At 40.9% G+C, this 27,340-nt stretch overlaps 2 protein-coding genes across 3 annotated transcripts; one reads left to right on the top strand and one right to left on the bottom strand.

Moving 5' to 3' along the window:
• Nucleotides 1-6,630: 6,630 nt before the first annotated feature.
• On the top strand, nucleotides 6,631-17,865 carry MKRN1 (makorin ring finger protein 1). Of its 2 annotated transcripts, none has more exons than XM_010182092.1 (7): nucleotides 6,631-6,764; nucleotides 7,994-8,229; nucleotides 13,539-13,765; nucleotides 14,247-14,461; nucleotides 15,169-15,279; nucleotides 15,731-15,845; nucleotides 16,280-17,865. In XM_010182092.1, the coding sequence occupies exons 1-7, from the start codon at nucleotides 6,643-6,645 to the stop codon at nucleotides 16,490-16,492; spliced, it is 1,239 nt and encodes a 412-aa protein (XP_010180394.1). In that variant the 5' UTR covers nucleotides 6,631-6,642; the 3' UTR covers nucleotides 16,493-17,865. The 2 variants fall into 2 exon arrangements, with proteins under 2 accessions (XP_010180394.1, XP_010180393.1); XM_010182091.1 differs by having other exon boundaries at nucleotides 15,731-15,869.
• A 5,581-nt stretch (nucleotides 17,866-23,446) lies between these two features.
• Nucleotides 23,447-27,265, bottom strand: RAB19 (RAB19, member RAS oncogene family). The gene is made up of 3 exons (XM_010182090.1): nucleotides 27,070-27,265; nucleotides 26,041-26,224; nucleotides 23,447-23,782 (listed from the first exon to the last, which is right to left on the bottom strand). The coding sequence occupies exons 1-3, from the start codon at nucleotides 27,262-27,264 to the stop codon at nucleotides 23,517-23,519; spliced, it is 645 nt and encodes a 214-aa protein (XP_010180392.1). The 5' UTR covers nucleotide 27,265; the 3' UTR covers nucleotides 23,447-23,516.
• Between the last annotated feature and the right edge of the window lie 75 nt (nucleotides 27,266-27,340).

Here is a 27,340-nt window from a genome sequence, read left to right as displayed (position 1 = left end):
TGAAAGCTTTGCTGGCTCCTTATGAGAGGCCGCGGGCCACTATTTATTGTGTGCAAATAGGCCCGCAGTGGTCGGTGTGAAGGAGACTCTAGGATGAAAGTCCTGCAGCCGCGTTCCAGAAAATGCTATAAAGCTGGAAGCACTAAATGCTTTAAGTTCTCGTCCAGTTAAATAAAAAATTAAAAAAATGGAAGTAAATTCCTGACTGATAGAGCAAGAGTTATTTTTCTAAACCAGGAAAAAGTCACGATAGATTGAAAAATCTGAGAAGCGCTGCTACTTGTGTTAGTTAAGATTCTGTATGCTGCGTCATTCTCTCTTTGTAGCTTCCTTTAAACGTATTTCTGAGAAGTCTTTTATATGGCGTTATGCAGCTCATACTGCATGTTGGAAAGCTTGCCAGGTGGACTATTTTTAAACTTGCACTGCTGGCCTATGTGCAGGCTGAAGGGAATGTAAAACAGATTTTGTGAATATAGTGATATATTAGCCAGTTTATGTGAAAGCAAGCAATAATCCAAGATTAGTGTCAAGGAGCATCTCCTGATTATTTAAAAAAACTTACTATAAATTTGTATTTTATATTAACCTGAATATGTTTCTGAGCAAATGCGTTCCAAGTCACTTTTAAGCAAAAATTGATGTCCCTTGGGCAGAAAGGAAGAGGCTCAAGATCTGGATGTGAGATCTGTAAGTTTTCTGCATATTTTTCCACTTGTGCCATTTGCAGATTCAGATAGCAGCATTAAGAGCCGTAGCTTGGCTTGCTTACTGTCTCTCTTTTGTGCTCTTCAGTATGCCCTGCAGTATTTAAAGCACTCTGCTGTTGGTCGTTGTTCATTTTGGTTAATGCACTGTTAACGTGTCCATTTGAGAAGCACTGTTTCTCGGCTCCCTCTGAGCACTTCTGCATACAGAGTTTTGCCTGTGCATAACCAGGTTAATATTTGACGCATGGCAGTTAAACATAAGCCAGTGATGAGGAAATGCCCGGGAATGATGCTTAGCTCAGCTTTTAAGTAAGCTGCAAGAATATGGGTTAGTGCTCCCTCTATAGAGATTGCCTCATTATTTCTGAAGATCGAAAGGCTCAATTAGGTGAAATGGATTGGTGAGAGAGAGATACATATAAATACACACATATATTTTCCCAAGTAACAGACACAATCAGTCAATTTATTGAAAAGCATGACTGCAGCAGTACAGAAGCAGTCAAGTTACATCAGGCAGTGCAGTGAGTCTGCCTAATGAATATATTTATAAACTCTCAGAAATAGTGGGAAGTTAAAGCTACTCTTTTGTAACGGTTAATGTGCTTTAACGTGAGCTTAAACAAAAATGGGATCTCAGTTTTAGACCTAAGAAACCTGCTCATTCTTTGTTTTTGTCTAATTGATTATTGTTTATTTATCATGGACCTTTCAAGTTGTAGACAGACTGGCTTTCCTCGGACTTCAGAGTGAAATTAACAATTTCTACTTGAGCTTCTGGAACGCTAAGAATTTTGTTTTTCTAAATTTGGTTTCAGTAGACAGTATTCAAGGTAATATATTTTTTTACTATTAAGTCTTGTTTTACCTTCATGGAAGAGCATGAGGATTTAACTGTGAGAGGAAGGGGTTGAATTTTGAAATGCAGGTTTTTAACATAGTAGGTAGAGCAGTTTCTGTTTTGAGTAGCACTGCACAGTTCTACTTGTTTATAGGCTTTATTTGAATCATTACATGGGTGACAGTAAATGCTGACTGAAAAACTTCTGGGAGATGGTAGTGTCTTCAGTATAAGTACTTCACACTTCATGGTTGGTGAAGGAATACTGCTGTTTCATCAGAACTGGAGGTTTTAGAATTGGTGGAGTAAGTTCTCACTGCTCCTTTGAATACCTGATATAAATTGGTTGGCTAATGAGTTTTAATATACCTGTGTGATATCTCGAAGTGAGAGACACAGTGACTAAAATGAAGGACTTTGATTTCTCCTAGACATCTGTTTTTGCAGATGTTAGTTACTCTTCTTGCAGCTAAAGTTTAGAAGTCTCAGGGTGAAACGTAGGAGTTCACCATTGTTCCTTAAGAGATTATGAAAAATAATTTTTTGCTGCTATGGTTTAGCAGTTTCCAAGGCTTTTGGGGTGTGTAATCTATAATCTCTTTATCTGGAATAAACTGCAGGGGAGTAAAACTGTAATTCATCAATACTACTACTTTAATATTCTGAATCTTTTGTTATTGGTATGTTTGAAATAAGCAAAAGAATAGTGGTCCTTACCAAGCTTCTCTGTCGTTCCAGTTTCAGATGGATACATAGATTTATTCAGCAGTGGTATAACCAACATCTTTTTTCCAGACTTGACACTGTTAGCTGCAGATATTTGTGCTTTCCAGATGCCATGCAATAATAGTTAAGGTCATCATGTTGATGTAAATAGATAACGTTTCACTTGTTTGTTTAATAACTGAATATAAATAAAACCCTTAGCAAGTAATTGGTGTATTTTGAGGGTTGTCTGTGTTTGTGTCTTTGCTGGTCTTTCTGAAAACCTAAATCAGATATTTGTCTGTCTTTCGATGTGAAGAATCTAAATCAGTAAAGTGTGCCTGCTTAATTCAGTGCAGCACCAGTGATAAGATCTGGAGGGCAAACGTCTTATCATCCTGCTTGTATTGCCCCTTTCTTAGCCGCTCTATTCTGGATTTCCCACTAGCTTCTTGCTGAAGTAGGTTATGGAGAAGAAGCGACAAGGAGATAAATGCTATTGAGGCCTCCTTTTTTTTTCCCCTTTCCTTTTTCTTAAGGTCACAAACTCGTGTAGAATTTCATCAGCCGCTCATGTGGCTGAACGGGCCATGTGCTGTGCTAGAGCAGCGTGCCTGGCCTCTTCCCCTCTATTCCTGCAGATTCCAGCTCTGTGCAGCACCTGAAGAAGCTCCTGAATGCAGCTGGCTGTTACCCATCTGCCTGTCATGGCAATGCCTCAGTTTTTGAAGGAGGTCTGTTGCCAGGTTTGACATTCTAATTTGGCAAAACCAGTAGTTTAATAGGCAAAATGGGGTTACCTGAAAGCAGAGTTAAGTGAACCTGAAATAAAGGCCAAGCCACACTTGAATAAGCACACCCACCACAAACTTCAAAAGCTATAGAATATTGCTAATAGGATTACAGGGGTAAAGACTTAATATAGAAAGAAGCATCTAAAAGAAGCTGGTACATACTCAGAATTTTAGACTGCAGTTACATGTGTGTAACGCTGCATTGTGTTTTTTGTAAAGGCATTGCAAATTCTTTTTCTCTAGCTTATGGCAAGTAATAAAAGTAATATTCTAACACTGGAAAACAAAATTTTCAGTAGATTCTTGTATTTTAAAGCATAATGGAAATCAGGGTCATTGAAATCTGGATAAACTTGAAAAATTTAAGTATTGTGGTAAATTTATTGTAGCACTTGTAACATCTGACCTCTCTATAGCAGTTGGAGTTCCAGGGAGTTGGAGACATGATTAACTTTATGGCCTTGGACAAGTGTTTTCTCTGTTTCCAAAAAATGCCCATCAGATCTAGTCTATACCTTGAAACTTTTGGCTGTGCAAGGCCTGATTTCTATGACCTTTTTTAAGTACCCTATGGAATCAGAGTAGGCTATTTCGATCAAGGCATCCATAACTAGACATGAGCTGAAACACTTTTTCAGTGCTGAAATGCCAGTGCAGGCAATCATTACTTCTGTTTGTTGGTATCACTTGTGTTTTGTGCAGTCACGCAATGATCCAAACTGGGGAGATGATTTGGGTTTGGACCTGGTGAGTTGCATCCTCACCAAATTGTGCTGATGTAGCTGAAAAGGAAATACAGAGAGCACTGCTGCCAGAATAAGTGCTTTTTGGATGACAGCATCCAAAATCCAAAGTTATATATTTGTCTTGATCTAGTTTTACCTTTCCAGATGAAATTACGTGTATTCTCGTAGTGCTTGACAGAACGCAGATTTCAGATATCCTCCTACATGTCACTGAGGCAGGTAACTCAAGTATTTCTCAGTTTTAAGGATCTTCCTTTTTTCTGTAACCAAGAACAAGAGGCTGGTATTGCTGTTGTGTAAAGTTACAGTTAAATTGAATACTCTGTATGTAAAGATGCTTTCCAGCAGAAGTTTTGTTACCTTTCACCAAAAATGATGCAGTTTATTTTTCAACACGACCAAAGTGTCTTTTAGCCAAACACTGCAATTTCATAAGTAAAATGTTAATTTCTCTGTGACCTTAAAGTAAAAAAATCTTAGCTCTTGGCAGGGGGAAGTTGGTGTAATCCTTAAAGAAGAGCATTTTTCTCTCCTCCCTCCCTTGTTCAAATGATGCTGAGTTTGCTGCGTAGGATTGCAGGCCTTTAAAAGTGACGCGTGAATTAAATTGAGCTTGTGAGTGTGTCAGATTTGGGGTTTTTTCCCTTTATAGCCTACCATCCTAATGTAACAAGTTGTGACAACTTTCAGAATTGTACAGAATCTGTATTTGCAGGCAATTTTCTAACATAAGCTGGGAAAGAAGGAAGAGGACTTGGAGCTCGGTTTCCTCTGTCTATCTCACAAGCAGTAGGAATTTTGAGGCTTATGTATTTAGGATAACTTATGTTCACCGAGTAGCTTCTAACAGGAGGCTAGTGCCTTTCTCGGTCACTTATTTCAGCGTAGTGGTGTCCCAACACTTTGCTGGCTCAAGTAGCAGCGTAGCTGTGTTAGGGGGCTGAGCAGCGATCTGATCTAGATTAAAAATAACCGTGAGGACAGCAAGAGGAAAGTCAGGTTACATCTGAAGCCGTTTCCTGATCTGAGTCAGCAGGTGGCTATGAAATTGCATGCCCCAACACATGGGGGAAGCAATGCTGTGTGGAAATAAGCAAAGGGTGGAGAAACAGTTGTTAGAGAACAAGAATAAACATTTAACAACCTGAATTTTTTACCCTGTTAGTGTGACTCCCATTTCTTAAAAGTAAACCAGAAATTCCTGTTATGTTCTGGTTCCACGAGTTTGAGGGTTTTTTGTAGGGTTTTTTTTGTTGGTTTTTTTTTTCTTTTAGGTGGGTTTGTTGTGTTGAAGTGTGTATGTGGGTGGTGGGTTTTTTGATGGGGGTTATTTTTTGCCTTTTTTTTGCTCACCATGGAGAGGGCTGGTTGTGCAGTGTGGATTTGTTTTCTTCTGGTTTTTTGCAACACCGTGTTCCTGGTGTGCTGGCGTAGCTGTTTGTGCAGCCGGCTGGCAAACCTGAGTAGGTTACTCATCTTTGGGGAGAATTATCCTGCAGAGCCTCATCTTTGTCTTATACGACTTATGTTTATGTAGGACCACATTTCTTATGTGGTTACTGTGCAACTATAGTATGCAGGCAAATGATTGTTTTGAGTGTGAATTGCAGCCTGATGACAAGTATCAACTGGTGGCTTATAAAACCACTTCAGATTTTTTTTTTAGTGCCTTGAATACACCACTGGTTTTGTACATGGAGAGTTATCGGCTCTCTTAGGACTTAACTCAGGTTTTAAAATATCCCTAGTACTGGATTATAAATGTAGCTCTGCTTATGTTGTTTGGTGAATTGTTCTCTTTGAGTTATCTGACTTTTTAAAAACATGGCAGACTAAGTACCTATACAGAAGTTCATGCAGTTGAACAACTTGACACCTTTTAAGTTTAGGAACTACTCTTTCTAAACTGAAGTGTTGGTAAATGTGTTGATGGATTCAGTTCTTACGTAGTTGTTGGTTTGGTTTTTCTTTTCTTGGCTAGGACTTCTGTGTTGTTTGGGAAAGATGTACTTAAACTTGTATTTTCAGTTATGGTTTTGATGTGAGCATATTGAGTCTGAATAGTTACAGTGCCTTAAGTTTGAGGAGCCTGGTTTCTCCTAGGTTAAAATTTAAACTGAATAGAAAATCACTGTTCAGTTTTCTTGAATAGCTGAATGTGAAGATGCTCAATTAAACTTGTGTTATTTGACGTGCTAAAATTTAGTAACCTGTCCTCAAAAGCTTTGAAACTGTACTCAGGTCTTTGTAGACAGGCAGCATAGTACTGAAGCAGGATGCTTCTGCTGATTATTTGGCTCCTGTGGCAAAAACTAATGTGCATGTTTTGTCAGATGTAATTATCCATCACAAACATGTTTTGCATTTTTGGAGAGGAAATTACTTCTGATTGAATTATTTTCAAATTCAAAGTAGATTTAAGCCCCCAGGAAACTTATTTAAGGTGCGCGGCCGACTGATTTTTTTAGATTAAGCGGTGGGCTTCTTTAAGTTTTTTGTTGGTGTCAGAAGACAGGAGTTACAAGTAAAACTTCGTCCCCATCTACTTTGTCTAAGACTTTCCTCTCTGTCATAGCCCAGGATAAGGTTTGCTTTGCACAGTTTTTGTTGGGCTTTTGTAAGCGTTAAGTCCCTAAATGTGTAGTGCAACTCACTGGAATAACTAAGGCTTCATCTTTTCTCAGACTTTCTTATTTGTAGGTTTATACTGGGACGTGGTCCTATGTGTCATTAGCGGCGTTCTTAATTCAGCATACCTTGATTCATGAAATAACTCATCATCCAAATACTTTGTTTCCAGCTTCAGTGGGTTAATTCACAGTAATCTTCTGTCTTTCAGATATTTCATGCATGGAGTTTGCAAGGAAGGAGACAACTGTCGCTACTCCCATGACCTCTCCACTAGTCAGTCTGCCATGGTGTGCAGGTATTACCAGCGAGGGTGCTGTGCTTATGGAGAACATTGCAGGTAAAGAAATGCCACTGACCACCCTGTAGGGGAGTGATTTCACTCAGAGTCCCTGAGTAGATAGCTCATAGAAAGGCAGTAAATCCTGAAGTGTTTTCTTCTTTCATTGCAACTTCAGAAATATATAAAAATAGCTTCTTTTTGAAAGAGTACTTACTAGTTGTCAGGGTGTGGGGTTTTTTTTGTTTACTACTAACATGAGTAGATGAATTAATTGAAATCTGAGACCACATTCAAACTAGCTGAACTGATAGAACTGAGTAGCACTTGGTAAGTAATTGTAAAAGCCTGAACAAGTAGGAATTTGTTTTCCCCAGTTGTATCTCTCTGTTCAGGAATTGCTACACTGAACTTGAACTGCCATTTTGGAAAAGTAACTGGAATGTAGGTTTTAAAATGTTGCCTGTGCAAAATGGCCCTACATTATAGGTTAGTCATACTATGTTTTTGTACCTCTGAAATTATTAAAAAGAAAAAAGAGAAGTGTGAAGAAAGGAAATGGATGCTTTCCTAGTGTAGCAAAGCTTTTACAAAAGTTTAGGGATATTTGCATCGTGTTAAGTTCACTTTATCAAGATTTATTGAGAGTTTTAACGTGCTGTTTAGTTGCATGTTTAGTACATGGTTAAATATTTGCATCATATTGTCATATGATAGTTCAGAGTTAACTTTAATATATGGTTACTGTGTATAAAAAAGATAACAAAAATAAGCCACTCTGTAGCATTCTACCTGCCAATGTTGCTTTCTTGATCATGTAGATCAGTGGTCTCCAAACTTTTGATGATGCACCCAATGTATATATCTCTATAGTCCAAAACTATTTTTGCTCTCAGTGAAAGCCTTATTAGTAATACTTTTTTACTGCCACCAATGTTGATTGATTATGCATTATTTTTTAAAATCTTAGTTTAACATTTTGTAATGCGGCGATTTGAAGGTCTTGTTCTAAGTTCAGTTTATTTCAGTACTTAGTTTTAATGGCTGTCATAGCTGAAAAAGATCTTTCACATAGATATGTGGATCCAAAGGAAGAAGCATATTGTTGGCTGCACTTACCAATTTGCTCCGTTTCCTCCAGATTCGTGGTGTACCTTCTGTTTCCTTAAGCACTGCTGACAGATGATGCAAGTGGAAGCACGTCTCTATGAAGGGTCATCAGTGGCTTTCTCTGCTTTTTGCAAGTATTTTTTTGTGAAGAGCTGACATGATGTGTTTTAACTCTTTAGGTATGAACATACCAAGCCACTGATACAGGAAGAAGTGACTGATCTGAATCCAGATGAAAAAATTTATCCCTCGGTATCCTCAGACTTCGCACCGCTCCCTGAAACATTTGAAGAGATTATTGCTGAGATAGAAGATACAGATCCAGATCTGGCAGCTGCAGGAGTAGGTGCTGAAGGTGCTGAAGATTGGGTGAACGCTGTAGAGTTTGTCCCTGGGCAGCCATACTGTGGACGTGGTAAGCTGATAATGGGATAACAGTAGATTTCTGTCATGGGTCAGCAATTTATATGTAATGCATTTATTTTAATGCTTTTGGTTTTGTTGAGTACAGCTATTCTGATTTTATTAATCACTTTGAGTTATCCGTCCTTAAGTTATGCAATACTGAAATATAGTCTCTGCGTGACTGGCTGCCTCTTCTAATAACTCCCAATGACTTGGTGAATCTCCTTCTTTGAAGTTTAGGTTGCATGTGTAATGGGACAAGATAACACTGCTGATAAAATTAATATCACTACTCTGGAAAGATGATCTGCTGCCTCTAGGGCTTTTTGTTTGGTTTGCTTTTTTTTTTCCTTCTCAGTCTTTTAAAGGTTTTCAAGTGGAGGTACAGATTTGTGTAGAATGAATTGAAGCCTAATGCTTGCTTTCATGAATCCTATGGCAATTCAGAGCAGAGGCTGAAAATAATTTATTCTAGTTACCTTTCTGAGACTGACTTTCTAATACTGTGACAGCTCATGTTGAGAATGAGATTGGAGAAACTCATCATATGGGACCAGACTGTTTAAGTAGCATACTTGTCATCTGCTTTAACTGCAGAAAGATAGCACAAAGACTCAAAATTTAGGTGAAAAGTAGGCTGAATGTGTTTACTTTAGCATAATCTTTAATATTTGGGTCTCTAAAACTGAAGGCTTTTGGGCATGAGTACTTAAATAATTGTTTGAATCCAAAATAGACACCTTGTGTCCAGAAGAGTTTGAAGTTTTGTCACACAGTGCTCGGATTACATTTCTTTGCCTCCACAGCCCTACCCAGATTCTCTCTGAAAAGAGGAGAATGTTACAGGGTGCTGCTGGAGCCTGCTCTGATCTGATTTGGGGAAGGGTGAAGAGGAAGGGAATGGTTGGGCAACCTTAATATTTTAAGAAGTTGAGAAGTTTGATTATGGAATCGTTTGGTATATCTGCAGTATAGTCCAAAGGAACTTGTCTTCCACCTGTTAAAATCTCACCTTACTGTCATAACAGATATGGCTTCTATGGTCACTGAGGCAAAGTATCCCTTTTTAAAATATAAGGGACCTCCAGATTTCATCTAGTTAATTTCCTGCTCAAAGCAGGGTCAGCTACATCAGGTTGCCAGGGGCTTTGTTTAATTGAATCTCTATTCTCAGAGATGTTCAGAATGCCGTAACCTCTGGGCAATGTTTGCAGTGTTTGACTTTTCACAAGGAAAAAAAGGAATTGGATTTTTCCCTCCCTGAGGTTGCCTTCTGTCTCTTGTCCTGTGCACGTCTGAGAAGAGCCTTGCTCGATGACTTTTTATGGATTTTTGATACCTTTCCATTAAATAGTTGCATATAATAATATCACTTTTTAAGCTGAACAAGTCCAGTTTTCTTCAGTCTCTTTTCATGGGCTTCAACTTTCTTAATGGCTGGGTGCCCCTCCAACTGGAATATATTAATTGCTAGTTGGAACAGCAAGAGATCTTTAAATACACCTACTCCATATAGGAAAGGTGGTGCTGTGCTTTCTCCTAAATTCCTGAACTGTAATAGCATTTTGCTATATCTTTAACTCAGTTCTACTGAAGTGGTTCCTTTTTCTATGGGTCAGTCTTATTTTTCGTGGAAACTTGTGCCTGACACAGTTTAAGTTAAATAACGTTCTATTCTCTGAACCTTTTTCCAAATTCTCTGTTTTGTATCTCTTATTTGTGCATTAAAATACATCAGATTTCATACTCAGCTGTTTCTGTTCTGAACAGTGCTACACGGTGCTCGTTCCCATGGTGACTTAGCTGTGTTTTAAAAACTTTACTTTTCTGAAGCCACTGTCTTCATTAAGCTATAAAAATGAAGAACTTTTCTGCAGTGATCAGGAAGATCTGTGTGGTGCGTTGCACAGTGCACACTTTAAAGCCTTACAGATTATTCTTGTCAAAGGCCTGGAGAGATGTACAGGTACTTGATAACTTTAAAATGGAAACCATTTCTCTCAAGACTATCTCAAAGCTTATGTGTTTTCAGTTGTCTTACAAAAACTGAAAATTCATGGTTGGCAGTTTAACCATGCATAGCTTGGGCTATAAGTGCTGATCTTTTACTATGAGACAAGATATTCTGTTAATGCAGTGGCTCTGATTTGGGGCTAAACCTGATATCTTGATGACCTCTGGGCCTGATAAAGACAGTAGTGACGACTCTTCAGATACTCACCTGTTTTATATACATACGTACAATACTTCCGTATTTGTTCTGCTACTGCTGCTAGATGTTCTGGAATTACTGAGGGAGAGTAGAAAGTCAGAAATACAAGAAATGCTCTGAATTGGGTGGCTCTTTCCTGCTGCTATAAGGTGAACATATTTGATGCTATGTAGCGTGTCCAAGAGTGAAAGCAGGTGGTGTGTGAATTTAAGGTAATGAGCTAGTTCCTTTCACTATTACTAATTTAAGCCTTTGGACTGTGAAATGGGCAGTGAGAGGATAGGGGTTGGGTCCACCTGCTGGACAGTAGTGGTTTTGAAAATAGCAAACAGAATCGTAGAGAGTAAATGTTAATCTGTGAGGGATGTTGGATACAGAACTACTGAGGGGATGGAGTCTTGTGAGTTTCTCTAATTTTGCTTTCAAAGAGGAGGCAAAGCTGTAGCAGATACAGTGAGAAGATATGCATGTTGGCCTTTAGGTTATGGAAGCTGAGACACTCAGGAGTGGAAATACTAATTTAATTTTTATTTTATGGAAACACAGCTTTTACTGTGCTGTCCTGACACTTCCCCTCAGAAGACTGGGATGGGAAAACTAATGTCACTTATGGCATGCTTTTCCCTCTCTCACCCTTTGATACTGTAGAAGTACCCAGGACCATTATTGAAGACTGACATTCATAGATCTGTATGTTGTTCTCTAGGTGTGTAGTCACTAAGAATTGGTTGTACTTTTTTGTGCAAGGATGGTATTGTGGTCTAGGCTGGAATTTCATGGCTATACTGTGCCTGTTGACTTAAGTAGTTGGAGGAGGGGCATGTTTTGTTTTAGGTAAAAACTCTATACATTTTTTGTGCTGAGATGTGAAGTTCTGCTCTCTCCTGTAGACCAGCATAGTAAGTAAATGGGCTTCAAAGTCAGTCTCTGGAGGGGTGAGACTTCAAAGCCTTTACTCTCAAAGAACCTCAAGTAGTAAGTGTTTGCAGGGTTTTTTTAATGAGTAAAACCCTTACTGAATAAAGTTTTGACAAAAGATATCCTTGAAATGAGTGCAGGTGACTCTAGAAACTTTTTTTTTTCTGTTAAGCTTCAAATGTGTCTCTTCTTTCAAAGTATGCATTTTCCAGGGGTACAGGATTGCCTTAAACAAAGATCATCTTGCCAGCCCCATTAAAGGAAGTACTGTGTGTCTCAGTTCCTTTTGAAACTCAGCTGCCTGTCTGGTAGACTGCTGTCTATCCATACTACAGTTTGCTAAACTCCTTCCTCAGCAAGGGTCAAACAAGATGTCAGAAGCCATGTGAATGGAAAGAATAGAAACTGACTGACAGTTGTTGTTTTTGTTACTTCTTTTGGAAGTGGAGACCATGGTTTTCACAGGGGGAGTGTGTGTTTGTGAATTTCAATTAATATGAAAACTTGTTCATGCTATGTTCAGCTACTCAGAAGAGTAGGTAGAGCCTAGTATATGGTTACGTGTTACTTTTTTTGGTGCTGGTTTGCTAGATCTCATGGGCAAGAAGTGGTAATGAAGATTTTTTTGTTGTTGGGAATTTCTTACTGAAAAATTAGCAGGTTGACAGTTAATTTGTTATTCTGTCACTCACTTGCTTTTGAACAGTGTGCTTGTAGCAAACAGATTGATTGAGATCAGTGCTAGTGACCTCTAAAGTCAGAGATGGTTCAAGAAGCAGACTTGAACTTATTTTGAGAGCTAATATTGTCTTACACTAATCTGCAATATTTGCTTATAGCCCAAAACCGTGAGTGCTTGGGGACCTGCATTTTCTTTTTCTCTGTATGTCCAAAAGCTGACAGGTTGATACATGCTTTTTGTGTCCGTTTGCTCTGTGGGGATGAAACCTGTCAGCATGCAGCCTCTGATTCTTTTTGAGGAGGAGTCTGTCCTTTACTTTTACTGATCCCGGTATGCCTTTGGTAGTTTTTGCTTACTTCTTCAAATCTAGTGCTTGAGTGGCTTATAAAAGTTACACTTGGTTATAGCATAGATGACTTTCTGCTCTTGGAACAGCTACTGGTTATGTAAGTAAAGCCCAGTTGCTGCTCTTCCTGGTGTTTATTCTGAATATAGTAATGCTGCTTTGTTCCCCCTGCATTTATTATATCTTCAGTTTCAATCTGATTGCTTTTGTCTTGTAGTTTATCATCCTACTTACGATCTCAAAAGGCTGTTTGGTTTGTGGTGACACAGACAAGTGTATGTTCAAGAGGTACAGGGAGAAGTGTTAGGCAGAAGCTGTCTAAATGGGGAAGAGAAATGATACAAATTTCAGTTCAGTTTAGACTTAGGTAATGCAATTTACTTAGGATTTTGCAGAACTGATGGCTAGCTTAGATGCAGTGCAAATACCCTGAATTTCAGTTTCTTAAAGCTAGGTTTACATATCTGCCTGATAGACCAGATATCGCTTTAGCATAGGGGTTTTGGTAAATATCTAGAATAGCATTAGTTTGGTGAGAGGTGCGGACACAGCTTTTGTACCATTCATAGAGAGGCATTGGAGTCTAGAAGTGAAAGCCTGCTCTTCACGTTGAACACCAACTTGCAAATTAACCTGCACGTAAGGACCTGCTGGTGTGGTGTTCCCATACTTGTGTTTAGTTATGTTGGATACACCTTTATTGCTTCAGCTGTGCAATTTCAGGGAAAAAGCCTGTTAACTTTAGCTGATATGGAATTTATTCTCAAAGCAGTGAGAGATTTGTAACTATATTTAATTGTTGCTGCACTGGAGTTTGTATAAAATTGTACTTCAGCTGCTGAGGACTGGTGAGATTTTTGTAGTGCGGACTTAGCCTGTAAATGAGTCTGAATCTGACTGCCAAAACTTCGATCACTTTAGTCTTGTCTGAGTTTAAGGATTAAAAAAAACAGTCATGCTTTCTTGTGTGGGGAAAATAACTGTTAGCTCAGGTTGAGGGTGTGTGAAACTTGGACTGAAATGAACCTTGGTTGTTTTTGTTACTCTTTCGATAACTTGAGCAGGGTTACTCGAGGATTACTTTGCATTAAAACAGTGTATACTCACTCCCAGTACTCTAAAAGTGAATTTATTGCTTACTGTCCTTAATTCTGTTCCCAGCTGCTCCTTCCTGTGCTGAAGTACCCTTGGAGGAAATGGTGATTGAGGAAGAATATGAAAAGCAGCAAGCAGACGTGGAGATGAAGAAAGAGCTGTGCCCCTACGCTGCAGTAGGAGAATGTCGCTATGGAGAAAACTGCGTGTATATCCATGGGGATGTGTGTGATATGTGTGGTCTGCAAGTCTTGCATCCAATTGATGCTGCACAGAGATCTCAGCACATCAAGGTAAGCAAACAACTGTCTGGTGTTCAACAGCTTTAAGTTATTGCTTCCTAGCTCCCCACAATCACTTGTCACTAATTCCCTTTCATTTGAAGGTACATGCTGGTCAGGCAGTGAATGAAATTCCTGTTGTAAACTGGACTGTTTCCTGTCAGGGACATATTCGAAAGCAGCTGGGTTTCCTTATCTGTGCTGGGAGAACAGTCTGCTTACTAGAGCTTTGTTCTTAGCCTAGTAAAACTGAATGGTCTTTTAGATAGGCTTTTTCATGCTTAAAAGCAATGTCTGAAGAAAGAACTTTGAACTCTGAATTGATTGTTTTCCACTAGCAGAACAAATTTTTTTTAGGATAAATATTTTTCTGCTTAATTGTACTGCATTCATTATGCAGAACAGCAGAGTAGAACTGAGCTTAAAAACCTGCTTAGAGTTCACCAGGTGACCAGTTGTCTCTGTAGTCGTTTTCTTTGTCTCTCCTTTTCAGTCTTGCATTGAAGCTCACGAGAAGGACATGGAGCTTTCATTTGCCGTCCAGCGTAGTAAAGACATGGTGTGCGGGATATGCATGGAGGTGGTGTATGAGAAAGCTAATCCTAGTGAGCGCCGCTTTGGGATCCTCTCCAACTGCAGCCACACTTACTGTCTCAAGTGCATCCGCAAGTGGAGAAGTGCTAAACAATTTGAGAGCAAGATCATAAAGTGAGGCACTTTCCCATTTTGATTGTGCGTTGTTACTATGGAAGAACTTAGTAACTTGTGACAACTTGCAACAGACTTCCAGATGCAGACTGCACAGAGACTGCATTTAATGCATACTAACTTTAGTTCGGAAGTGAAATAATTGTTAGGGGATAACATTTACACTCTGATTTGGTTAATATTAATTAAGTTTGCAAAACTCACTTAATGGTAGAAAACAACTCATTTATTTAGTAGCATGTTGTCCAGTGGTCTCTGTTTATGTCTTGGACACACAGCCAGGAATCTGAAAACAGATTAACCAGTTCAGAATGTATGCTGCTTAATGCATTACCGCCCTAGTTCATTAATCACTTGGCAAAACATTTCTCCCTTTAAAGGCTGTTCTAAAAAACCCAAAGGTTCCGTCAAATAAATACAGAAATCAAAGCAAAATAAATTTATTTAATTCTAAAGAAAAAGGAGTCTGTGTGAAGTGTTTTTTCAAGCTTTTCTGAGACAAGCTGACCAGCTGCTGTTGCCACTGAGTGCTGGAAGAAGAGAGTTTAGGTTATCTTTGTGTGTGAGAGTCTAGATTGAAAAAGCTCATACAGCAAGTGTGTGGGTACAGTACATCTTTAAAGATGGGTTTATGCCATGACTTGTTATATAGGAGAGCGAGCGCCCTGTGATTTGGAATTTTGCAGCGCAGTCTGTTCATTCCCCAGGTCCTGCCCAGAATGTCGGATCACATCTAACTTTGTCATTCCAAGTGAGTACTGGGTGGAGGAGAAGGAAGAGAAGCAGAAACTCATTCAGAAATACAAGGAGGCAATGAGGTATGAGCACTGCGGCCTTTTGTCAAGTTGAGACATCAGAGATACAGGCACACCTGGAGAAGAAGGGTGTTGATGTAAAGCCCTCTCACACCTTGTTTCCACCACTGTGTGAAGCGTGTCCTTACTTCTCTGCCCACAGATGCATGCAACCACACAGTCACAAAACTGTTTCCATGTTCTCTGACCTCAGTCTTTCCCTTCTCTACACAAAATGCTGGTGGTGTAGCCCTAAGGTAGTATGAATTTGTGCACTGCAAGCCATCAGTGTCCCTGTGCATGCATCGACCCACACACATCGTGTAATACATTATTTCTGCGGGTAGGTGTTGTACTCACAAAATGCCTTCAGCTTCAAATGGTACCTGAGATCCTTTTGGACTACAGGTAAATGCAATTCTGAAGTCTGGTTGGGGTCTGCCGTGAGTAAGGGTTGCGATATTTTCCTTTCCAGCAACAAGCCATGCAGGTATTTTGACGAAGGCCGTGGGAGCTGTCCGTTTGGAGGGAACTGTTTTTACAAACATGCATATCCTGATGGCCGCCGAGAAGAGCCACAGAGACCCAAAGTGGGAACATCAAGTAGATTCCGGGTCAGTGCTTCTGGTTTTTGTCCTTTCTAAACAGAGAGGGGTGTGTGTTAAATCAGCTGCCTTGAGAAGAGGACAGGGAGATATTGACTCTTTTACTTCTGATAGACCTCTGTAATGGTGAATTTGAAGGAGGTGGCGGTCTGAAGTTTGTGAATGCTGGAGGCCAAGATGGAAAGAGTTAATGTTAAAAGCTTTCCTAGTACACCAGCATACTGAAGTAGAAATGTTGGGCAGCATTAGTAGGGGTGTGTAATGGTAAACTGTACTGGAGGTCAGTATCTTCCTGAAAGAGAAACGTCGTTTCTTGGATGCCAGAAAGTGCTCTGAGGGCTGAATGTTGTCAGCCTCTGGGAAGACTCCTGCCTTGTACTGCTTGGTCACCTGGGGAAATACTTGTGTTCCACTTGCAGGCCCAGCGGAGGAATCGGTTCTGGGAGTTCATTGAGGAGGGAGAGAACGGTGATCCGTTCGAGACCGACGAGGATGAGGTGGTGACCTTTGAGCTCGGTGAGATGTTGCTTATGCTGTTGGCAGCAGGAGGTGACGATGAGCTAACAGATTCCGAGGATGAGTGGGACGTGTTTCATGATGAGCTGGAAGATTATTATGACTTGGATCTATAGCACCTGTCAGTGGAGTGTGGACTGTCGTCTTGGCTTCAGGCAGTAGCTATTACCTGTGGTGTTGTGGCAGTGCCTGTGTTTCTCCTAGGCAGGCCGATCAATTCCAGGTGCTGTTGTAATAACTTTTACCCAGGGTCTGTCTCCTCCCCCTCCCCTCCCACCCCAGGAGTGTTGTTTTTCCTCTGTTTAAACAAATAACAAGAAATAAATCTTAAAAAAATGTTAGTTTTTGTAAAAATGAATTTAACTGTCAAACAGTTAGCTTAGGTTTGTTGCTTCATCTGTGTACCCAACAGAGCTCACCCAGTTCCAGGGTTAAAGTGTTTACAGGACTTCCACACTCATTTTGAAGAGCCCAGATACAAAAATGAGCAGTGACCATGCAGTGGGGATGTAAATTGGCTGATGGCCTTTCCTGTCTTTGTACCAAGATTTCTGACTTCAGGCCGGACGAAAATGCTCTTTCTGGCATCAGCTCCGTTCCAGCCCCCTCATGTACACGTCTTCATTTGTGATTTTGGTCTCTTGTTTACTTGCACATTACTATTACTACTGTGTAACCAGAACCAGGTGTGAACGTTCTGGGTTTTTACTGTGTTAAGCATGAAAGGAAAATGTCTTTGTGAAAGGAGAACTCTCTATGTGTATATACAGATAAATGTAGAGTTGGACCTCAAGGATGGGGAGACTCTGTGTAAGTTAATAACGAAACCATCTTTCATCCCCTCTTGGTGCATGAAGTCTAGCCTCCAATTGGACATGAAACTGGTTTAGTGGTCTCAGCCCAGTCTGTGGCAGTGATCTTAACTATCGCTTAACTTAATAGACGGCACTCCCTAATACACCAGCTCTCTTTCATGTGTATGATTAGGGTTGTCCAGGAGCAGAAATCCGGTTAGCTGAGGTGGGGTCAGAGGAATACAAGAGAGGCCCCTTTAGCTTTATTGCTCTGTGAGTTTTAGAACTTGGTGTAACCGCTTAAGCTGCGAGCTTCGCTAGGAAATTGCTGTGCCTCTCGGCTGGTTCAAGGTACATGTGCCTCTTGGCATCTGAGTTGGGCAGGTTGCCTGGTAAAGCTGTTCAGCTTACGCGAGTTACTGCTTACAAAGGCAGTCATGCAGTTTCTGGCTGTAATTTGCATTGAGAAATTACTTTGCCACCAAAGTCCCAGCACAGGAATTTTAACCTTGCATTACATTTATTGCTGTTTTTTTATTGACTCGTGGATGCCCCGTGATCTGTTCTCCTGCTGCTCTTGTCCCCTAGACTGCCTCTCCTTTCACTTTTAAATGGAATGAGAAATTGTTCTGAGGTCTATAACGTATTGTTTTGCAGCTGCCTTTTGTAAGAAGCACTTTTCCCAAATAAAAAAAAAAATCAGAAAAATGAAACCAGAAGTCCGTCTGTTCTTTGAAGTTTGGAGCTTCTGAGTTTCAGCTTGATTGTGTGTGTGGTTTTGTGTAAATCTGAAGGCATTTATGTCACTTAGTCTTAACTCCTGCAGAATCGTGTCACGCTAATACAGAATTTTAACTTGGTTATAACCGCTCCAACAAAGAGCCTGTAATGTAAAGAATGCGTTCTGAACAGAGAACCGAGACAATTGAACTGCTGAAGGAATTGATGGGGCCCTTAGTGGGAACAGATGTGGCTCACTTTCTCAGAAGTAAGTTGTGGTAAATGTGATCCTGGACAAAGTCAGTTGTAGTACATACTCTATTGATAGAGTAAGTCCAAACATTGCTGCAGGCCACTTCCTGAGAATCCACACGTCTCTATGTGCATTCTTTTGTAGAAATACATAAAGCTAGAAGTAAACTACTAGAAACATATGCAAAGGGATGTGACTAAGAAAAGTTTACCCGAACAGTCTGAAACCATCTTAGGCATCTTTTTTAGTTTGTTTGTGTGTTTTTCCCAGAGGCAAGTAGCAAGGGGAGAAAAGGATTTGAACGTAATTTGTGCAAATGACATTTAAAACTGAGCTAGGGAGGAACAGAAAACAAATTAAAGACTTAAAGTAGAACTAGCCTTTCCTCCCCTACATAGTGGACGTAAGTTGTTCATATCCTATTGGAAAGATGCATTCAAACAAAGTTTAGCAAATACGTGTTCTGGTAAGATGGAAAAAGGTAATAAGCTTCACAGCCAGAGGATGTGCATCAGCTTTCCTTCATAAGGAGTGAGAAATAGCATATTTACTCTGTGTGGGTGAATGGGTGGCAAAAGGGTAGATGCTGCTGCTTCTAAACTTCTGTATGTGTTATGGGGGAAGCTGAGAATACACACAAAAGTGATTTGCTTTGGTGGAAGGCTGTTCTGTCTGTTCTGACCGACGTAATCGAGTGCCTCATGACAAGCAGTTTCTGTTGATCTCTTGCTTTGAAGTGTGCTGTGGTTCTTGTTCTGTGAGTTTAAAAACTGCACGTATTTGTCATCAAGCAATGCTGCTGTGCGTCACTTCCAGTTTGAATCTTGCTGTTGCACTATGATTTCCACGCTTCTCTGCCCCAGACTGGAATGACTGAAAAGAGTAGGGCCTTTGAAACGTGTAAAGTATGTTGTTACATTTTTTTCCTCTGCAACAACAGGAATAAATTCAGTAGCATTAAGGCAAACTTTTGATGTGAAAAATAAAGGGTGACAGCTTAGAGGGCATTGTGCTACGTTTTCTTTAAGCAAATACCTGAGTACAGAAACTGAAGAGGCTGACAAGAGTACTGTCAAGATGAAAAAGGTATAAAGACTCTGTAAACTTCTGCCAGCAAAATCTTGGTTTCAAACCAAAAATCTTTAGGAAAAAAGATGGATGCTGTCACAAGTGCCTTGACTTTACTCCCTATGCAAGAACATACACGTACAGGTTTATATAAAATATTGCCTCTTGTGGTAGGTGCAATGTAAGTGTCTGCTGCCCATTCAAGTTAATCTGAATGCAATCATACAAGCTAAGAGCACTTCTTGCAACCTCTGCTGCTTTAGTTTCAACTCTAGATAGCACAGCTCTTTCCTGATTGTAGCCCAAGATGTATCGTAATCTTGCTGAGGGGATGCCTGGTTAGTTTAACAAAATACAAAATAACTCCTTCCTGCTGCAGCAGAAAAAAACTAAATGTGTTTAGAGGACACAGTATTGGGTGTCTCATACTTGGAACAATGTTCATGGACACTGTAGCTGTAGCAAGGAAGTGTGGGATTGCAAATAGGCTAAATTTCTGCCCTTGCTTGCTGCTGTTACCCGTGGGTGTGCAGTTTGTCACCTGCAGTCAAAGCCAGACTCTTTGGCAACAGTGTTATGTGATGTGATTGCATAGCCAGAGCCTGTGCAGTCAGCTAAGGCTGGTGTTAGAACTGCAACATCAGAAAAAGTGCTTTAAAAGACTTCAAAAAGTTCTACCTTTCTCCAACTGCAAGCTCCTATTTGAAGTTGGATTAACTCTTAGAAGAAGCTCTTGGCCTAAAACTACTCAAAGGAATCTGATATCCCTGCATTGCCTGCTATAGCTCCAGTCCTTAACATACTTGCTTGAGAGAGGTGCTTAAAAATGGCTTCAGGAGTCAGTGCACTGAGCAACAAGTATTAAAGCCCCCCTCCCTGGAGCTGAATGTGTTCTGGGAACTGAGATACATAAAAATCTGCCTTCTGGCAGCTCATAACTGGGAAGGGGCATCTCTAACCAGTACTGTGGTCAGAGCATTCACCTGGCTGGGGAAAGTTTCGGTTGCAGTTCTCTGTCCAAAGGAGTATGTATCTCCCTTCTGAAAGGATACAGCGTTCTGTCTCTGTCCAGGGCCTTAAAATTGCTTTCTCTGTCTCCTTTCCAACTATACTTAACGATTAACTGGAAAGATTAGATAAGGACCTCAGCTTTTGTTACCAAGAGCCTGTCCCCTATGTATAGAGAAGTTTGACCATATAGGCAGTGCCATGTGCCTTCCACATCACTTGGTTGCAGTTACAGTTGCTTTTAAGCCAGTCAGCTTCTGGGAAGTGTCAGAGTTTGCTCCATTCTAAAATACTTCAGGGTTGGTTTTACATGGTTGTGTGCTGCTTCAGTATCATCTGGCACAGCAGTCATCATACCAATGCAAAAAATGTGCCACAGCAAATTAAGACAGCCAGGATTCAAATACTTCTTCCAAGTAGATAAAAATTAACAAATAAGCTCATCTTCAAGCTGGATGTGCAGCTCTTACAACTGTGGGCCAGCTTTTAGAATAGCATTGTAAACAACGTTAGCATAGGCTGTGCTTTATACAAGTGCATTAATGATGGTGTCAAGAAGCACACTGGATTTACATGTGATGCTGGGGGAACAGGCACATTCATACAAGGTTCCAGAGCAGTTATTGTGTCTTTTTAAGTTTATAATGTAGTCTTCATGTATTACCTCGTGACTAATACTGTCTACTAGTATACACTCTGAAGAACCTTCTAATTAGCAACTGCTGCAACTTACTCTTTATTCACATGAGGACAGCTAAAAAAAGACCCTATGGAAACCATTCAGTGTAACTGTTCAAGGGGCTCGTGGAAGATGCCAAGCAGCACCAACCCAAAGAGGTCACACTCCTGTTTTAGTAGCATAATGGGTAAGTACTTAAGTTTCTTGAAAGAGCAGCAAGGAGCCTGTTACACCTGGTAAAGGAAAGGGAACAGTGCAGCTCAAAGCACGATCACAAGCCTGTTCTCCCCAATCCTGTGTTGCACAGCTTTCTGCCAAGGAAGGACTTACTCTGCAAGTAGCTCCATGTGTGATCTGGCACTGCTGGGCAGTTAAGGGAGCATCAGCCTGCAGAAGTCTCCATGCTGATGGTAAGCAAAATAACTTCATACAGTCACCTCTAATTAAGACACTAAACCCAATGAACATACAGAGGTTAATACTCTCCTGGTAAGATCCTTCCTCTAATTTTTAGTTAATAAAAGGACTAACTGGGGATGAACACAATACTTTACTGGTAAGGTCTCCTGAAAGATCAGTGGTTGCTGCAAATACTCTGTTATATCTGAAATAGAACAAAATTTGCTAGCAGTTTAAGTTTGGATACTAAAAAAAAAAAAAAAATAACTGCTACATTACAAACTAGAATCCAAACTACTCCTGGTAGTAAAAACACAAGAACATTCAACTTAATTTGACTGTTTTCCTAGTGACAAGAGGTACAAGAAACTGGTTTGAAGCTGGATTACAACTTGTTCAGCTACTTGAAGTAGGTTATGGTGTTTACTGTTGCTTAAATATGCAAGCTGAAATGCAACTACTGGGCTGATACCAAATCAAGATGAAATTAACATTTAAGAAGTAAACAGACCAGAAAGGAGATGCCTGAAGAAGATGATGTTTTCTCCACAGCAGGCTATAGCATAAAGGCTTAGAGGTGAGCACTGAAGATTTCTCCCTCAGTTTACACACAGCTGAATTAACCCCTGCTCTCTGCATGTGACAGCAAAGAACCTGGCCAGAGGAAGCATTAATAATATTAGAAATATGTGCAAGACTAGAAGTCAATGACTCATTCTAGTTTATTTTTTTTGTGCTTCTCAGAGAAGGTTTTACAGAAGTGTTTGCTACATGTTTTTTCCCTATTTTTCAGGAACTTGTGAAACATGGTTAGACTGTCGTCTGGTAAGCTAGCAGCTTACCAGCCCTTCCAGGGCTTCTTTGCATGTAAACCGGCCGGTATTTTATGATTACAGAGTTTGAGTTCCAGTTCATGGCTTAACAGTAACTACTTAAGTGATGCACTTTGGTACTTGTGGACTGCATTAAAAAAAAAAAACCCAACCAACCAAACTTCCTCCATATGTTTCTTTCCTCCCTCTTCTTCCCTGTTTCCATGTACTGAAAAGAAACAAACAAACAAAACCCCAACAAACCATTCAGTTCTGGTACACAGACATGACCTCCCAGTAGCAGAGCGTGCATTTGGAAGGAACAATACAAAGTCTTCTATTGCTGCCAAGACATGAAGTCTCCATAGCAGGAGCATATGCACTTGCTTAGGGGCAGCTTTCTGGTATGCCCCATACCATACTGCTCTAAGGCGAGGTTACATAATTTAAAACATCTTACCCCTCACTGACTTCTACAGGAGCTTGAACACCTCCTTCATGTTCCCTTGAAAAAATATACAGGCATCCTCTCAAGCTGCCATTGGCCCATCACACGAACTAAAGGCGGCTTTTGATTAAAATGAGCACATCAAAAGCAAGACAAGGTTGAGCATGAGAGCAGAAAAGTCCTTTTACCTCAGCATTGATTTACTGGTGCCTTGGAAGCTTCACTACTCCTAGCAAGGCTATGTAGCAAGACTGTGGAAACAATTCTTATAATTAGAGAGCAAAATGAAAGACAACTTTTCTCACCCCAGGAAGAAGGCTTGGACCCTAGCACAGCATATTCTGCCTGCTATGAAACCCTAGGGATGTCTCCAGCTTTGTGTGGTGAGGAAATCGGTACATATGTGAAATCAGGCACTCTTTCACAAATTTCCTAAGTTCCTTGGGATGGGTGGCTACACACCTGACATCAGGAACTCCCCGCAAGGAAAGTTTAAGCAGCAGTGGGTTAGGGCTGTCTACACATGTGTCAGACTTTTTAAAGCTACTGGCAAAGAGTAAAGTGCTTGTACTAGAATAAAAAACATAGCTTAGAAGGGTCAAATCAATGCAGAGCTCCAGTGCAAATTTGTCTTCTGACACAGCCAGAAAAATCACTTAAGGATATAATTAAAGGCAACAATTTTTGAAGTTCTCTTTGGTTAAGGCAAGAGCTGGCAGCTTTGAGTCCTCTCAGCTCAGATGTTCATGTTAAAGCACCAGCTGCCATGTTCAAAGCAACTGGTGCTACCAACAGCAGCAACGATCTCCAAAGATACTTACAAGCCAAACTGCAGACAGATATCAGAGAGTCACATCAGAACTCACATTTCAGGCCACATAGCACACATCAATTGAACAGAACAAAATCAAACAGCCTCAGAAGAACAATGACTTCCAAATGCTTCCTGAAGTTTCTCTTCAGCAGGGGCACTGGGTCTTCTCCACACTTGGACTGGCAACCACTGGCCTGGAATCAAGGTAGATGCTGTTGGGAGGGTTCTCTCCATGCAGCTGTAAGGTATTTCGGGCTATCAGCTCCTTTGCCATTAAGGTGAACACCTCTTCTATGTTTTGAGCTTCTTTTGCAGATGTCTCCAGCACAGCTAAGAGCCCATGCTTCTCTGCCAGCGTGCAGGCATCTTCAAACAGGACTTGGCGCTTCTCCAGCGAATCCGATTTGTTCCCTTAAAAGATGGCAAATAGATAATCCAGTAATTTAGTTTCTCAAAAACTCATCCTTTAAATGCAATACATTAATTCAATTTTGTTAAATAACAGAATTGTGTTAGGAATAAGAGTTACTCAAAAAAAAGCAAACTGTGAGCACATCAGATCCACAAACATAGAATGTGGATCAAAACTGCAGCTCATCATGATGATATCCAATGAGTTTAAAACAAACAAACGAAAACCCATAAAAGCCCCAAACCCAAACGAACGAAAACCTGTGTTTATCCAATTACCTGCTGTAGGTGGCTGTGCCAGAGCATTATTTGGAAGCAACTGTTTGCCCCTGTCTCCTGGTATTTTCAAACATTAAGTAGCATTTAAGTTAAATATTTTTAAAAAAATAATCTTAGAAATCTTGGAGCTATAGTGACTGCACACAGGAAACCAAAAAAATGTTGCACAAAGGTTTAGTCCTCACTCAGCCTTCAGTGGAAGCCACATGTGTTACGCTACTGCCAAGTAACTTTGACACATCTCATGACCTACTTGTACAAGTCAGTAATTTTAAGATGGTGACAAAAGAGACAAGAATTCACACCAACTACCTTAATGCTTCAAATGTATACTTAAGAAGTTTCTGCACATACAGATTAAAACTTTACTCAAAGCAACTTAGTCAAAATCTGTCAGAAGTCATGAAACACCTCAGATAAGTATACAAAGGTATTTTAAGTAATTGCAACATGCAGAATTATCATCAGTTCTGGTACATGCAGTACCTGGCTAAAGTCTGCATTCATAGTTTCAAGACAACCTTTCATCAAATTCAGATCTTTAATTTGAAACATACGTAAGCCAATTCCCCAAAATGAAGTCCCTTCCAGTTTTTCTAAGAGGAAAAAACCAACCAAAACTCAAAATAAAACCACAGTGCCCCAAAACCAGCTTGCTTGTGGGTTATTCACCTTCTTAAAAAGAGTCCCCTTCTTTACTTCAGTTCCAGATGGGAAAGTTACACTTCTTAACCTTAACCTCATACTGGAAAGGGGTATAACATGACTACATGTAATTAAATGTACAAAGACTTCCTGCAAAGGTAAGTGAAGCAAACAGCACCAGCTTTGGAGGAAAGAGCAAAGTTCTTGAGAAAAGATTTATTTTTACCAAGTTCAGAACTTTTCTTAAAAAAGAAAAAATAAAAAAGAGCAGCCTCACCAGACACACAAAAGGTCTTGTTCTTTAGATTCATGAGAAAGGTTAGAAAAGCCCTACCACAGTTTAACAATTTTCCCCCCCTCCTTACTCATCCCAAGCACTGCAGTTATATGCAGGTCAGAATTTGCTATTTTCCAGCGGAAGAACAGGAAGAACAACCACGGCAGAAGTGATTTGCTAGGAGCACAGGCAGCAGCTTAGGTCCCACGCCTGCTGCACTGCGGGGCCCAAGGCTGCCTATCCCCAAGGGCCAGGCTGGGCTGCTGCGTGCATTGCTCTCGGCACAGTGCCACAGCGGAACAGGCAGCAGCAGTGGAATGTAAATAAAGGCTCTGCCATTTTCCTACACCACTTCTCGCCTTTGCAGCCTCTTCCTTGGGGGAGGGAAGAGCACTAATAACCTGAACCACAATGGGCAAGAGCCACGCTGCTTCCTACCAGCTCTGTTCTCCTAAAATTTCTAGCTGTTACTTTCCTCAAGAGGCAAAGTTTCCTGAACACTGGTGGAATAAATGTGGAGAAGGAATGCAAGCAGACTACTTCATGCTCTGCAAAAGCCATGTCCCCATCTACTCTCTTACCTGATCGGAGTCCCATTACAGAGCAATGCACACGTGTATCGAAAGAACAGAGAGGAAAGATGAGAATGAGGAGTTGTGTTGCTCTGTGCATTCCCTTTCATCTTGAATTATTGAGCTGCTAAATTCCTGCGCATCAGGAGGACAGGGTCAGGCTCACTGCAATTCTAACCTCAATACGGTTGTCCCTGCTTGCCAGACTAGCAGCAGGTTTGTTGCATTATTCCAGCAAGAAAGGAATGCATAAGAAGGTTTCATTGTCTGCAATGGGCTTGGTCCTCTCAGGACCAGGCTGTGACTTCCCTGATTTTTTTAAGTGTAAGTCAAATTGGTACAATTTCCTACCTACTTTGGTTACAACTGCATTCTTCTTTAATGTATAGTTTATAGATGCTTTAAGTAGTGGGGGGGAAGTGAAGGGGTTTTATACATGTATTAAAAAAAGCTATACAACATAGTATTTAAAATTAGATTCCTACCAATTAACATCATGACCAAGTTTGCAGCACCATACTTTTCAATTTCATTAATCCAGTGAGGAATGGATTCAAATGTGGACCTCCGAGTAAGGTCATAGGCAAGGATGGCCCCGTGGGCACTCCTGTAATACGACTGGGTTATTGTTCGGAAGCGTTCTTGACCAGCTGTGTCCCACACTTGGATCTGTAAGAGAAAGGGTAGAAGTTGTAAAGACCAGTGAACGCTGCTTCCTAGGTGTCTGCCATCAGCATCTATGCCTTTGAAGCCTTTTGTCCAAAAGGCAGCTAGACCTGTCCCAGCTCACTCCACTACACCCACAGCACAGCTTTGCCCTCTCTTTCTGAGGAGACATTTCCATGCCTGTAAAAAAAAAATCTACACAGACCAAAGAGAAAGCTACGAGGGTAAATACAGCTTTGCAAAGAGGTCAAGAAACCCAGTTTCAACAACTGTATCAAAAGATAGAGAGCATTACAGGCTTTTAATAGGAAAAGAAGAAGAGCAAAGAAGCCCTGACGCAGGGCTAGGGAAAGCAAAGCTATATAAAGGGCAGACATCTGAACTTTCATTTGCCATCTGTGCATGGAGGTAAGTTCTAGCTAACAATTTCTTCCGGTGTTCATCTTGCAAGTCTTTATCTTCCCTCAGATCACACATGCATCAAAGCAGAGCCTCTGCAAACTAGAGGGTTTTCCCTCCTCTGTGTCCCAGCTCAAACTCTCACATCTCTGAAGGAAGGAAAAGACCTCCCCCCTAAACCAGAGCCGGCTTGCAAAGAGCACCCTGCAGGCAAAGTGCGAACCCTCTCCACAAGTAGATTTAGAGAAATCACGAGGCCAATTGTGTAGCCAAATTAGGGTGACTGCGTCGCCCAGGGCATCTTCTTGAGAGAAAACTCACCAACACCCCTGGTGAGAAAATCCCCGTGCATCCTACTGCTCCCCCTGCACCTGCATGAGAATGGCGACACGGTAACGGGGGAGCCAGTGCTGCCCACTGAGCAGCCTGGGCTCACTTCGGCCCCTCACCTTCACTTTCTTGCCGTCGATGTCCATGGAGCGCACGGTGAAGTCGACGCCGATGGTGTTCTGCTGCTTCTCGTTGTACTGCCCCGTCTTAAAGCGGTGCACCACGCAGGTCTTCCCCACGTTAGAGTCCCCGATCAGGATGATCTTGAAGAGGTAATCGAAGGCATCGTCCGCGCTGGAGCTGGAGAAAGGCATCGCGGCTCCTGGGCGAGCCTGCGGTAGCGGAGCGTAGTACTGAGGGCGGGGGGAGCCGCTGCCCTGGCCCAGCTCA

This window comes from Mesitornis unicolor, unplaced genomic scaffold, assembly GCF_000695765.1.
Source record: "Mesitornis unicolor isolate BGI_N332 unplaced genomic scaffold, ASM69576v1 scaffold42403, whole genome shotgun sequence".
Classification (NCBI taxonomy): Eukaryota; Metazoa; Chordata; class Aves; order Mesitornithiformes; family Mesitornithidae; genus Mesitornis; species Mesitornis unicolor.
Note: the sequence above shows the minus strand (reverse complement) of the source record. Positions and strands in the feature narration are given on the sequence as shown.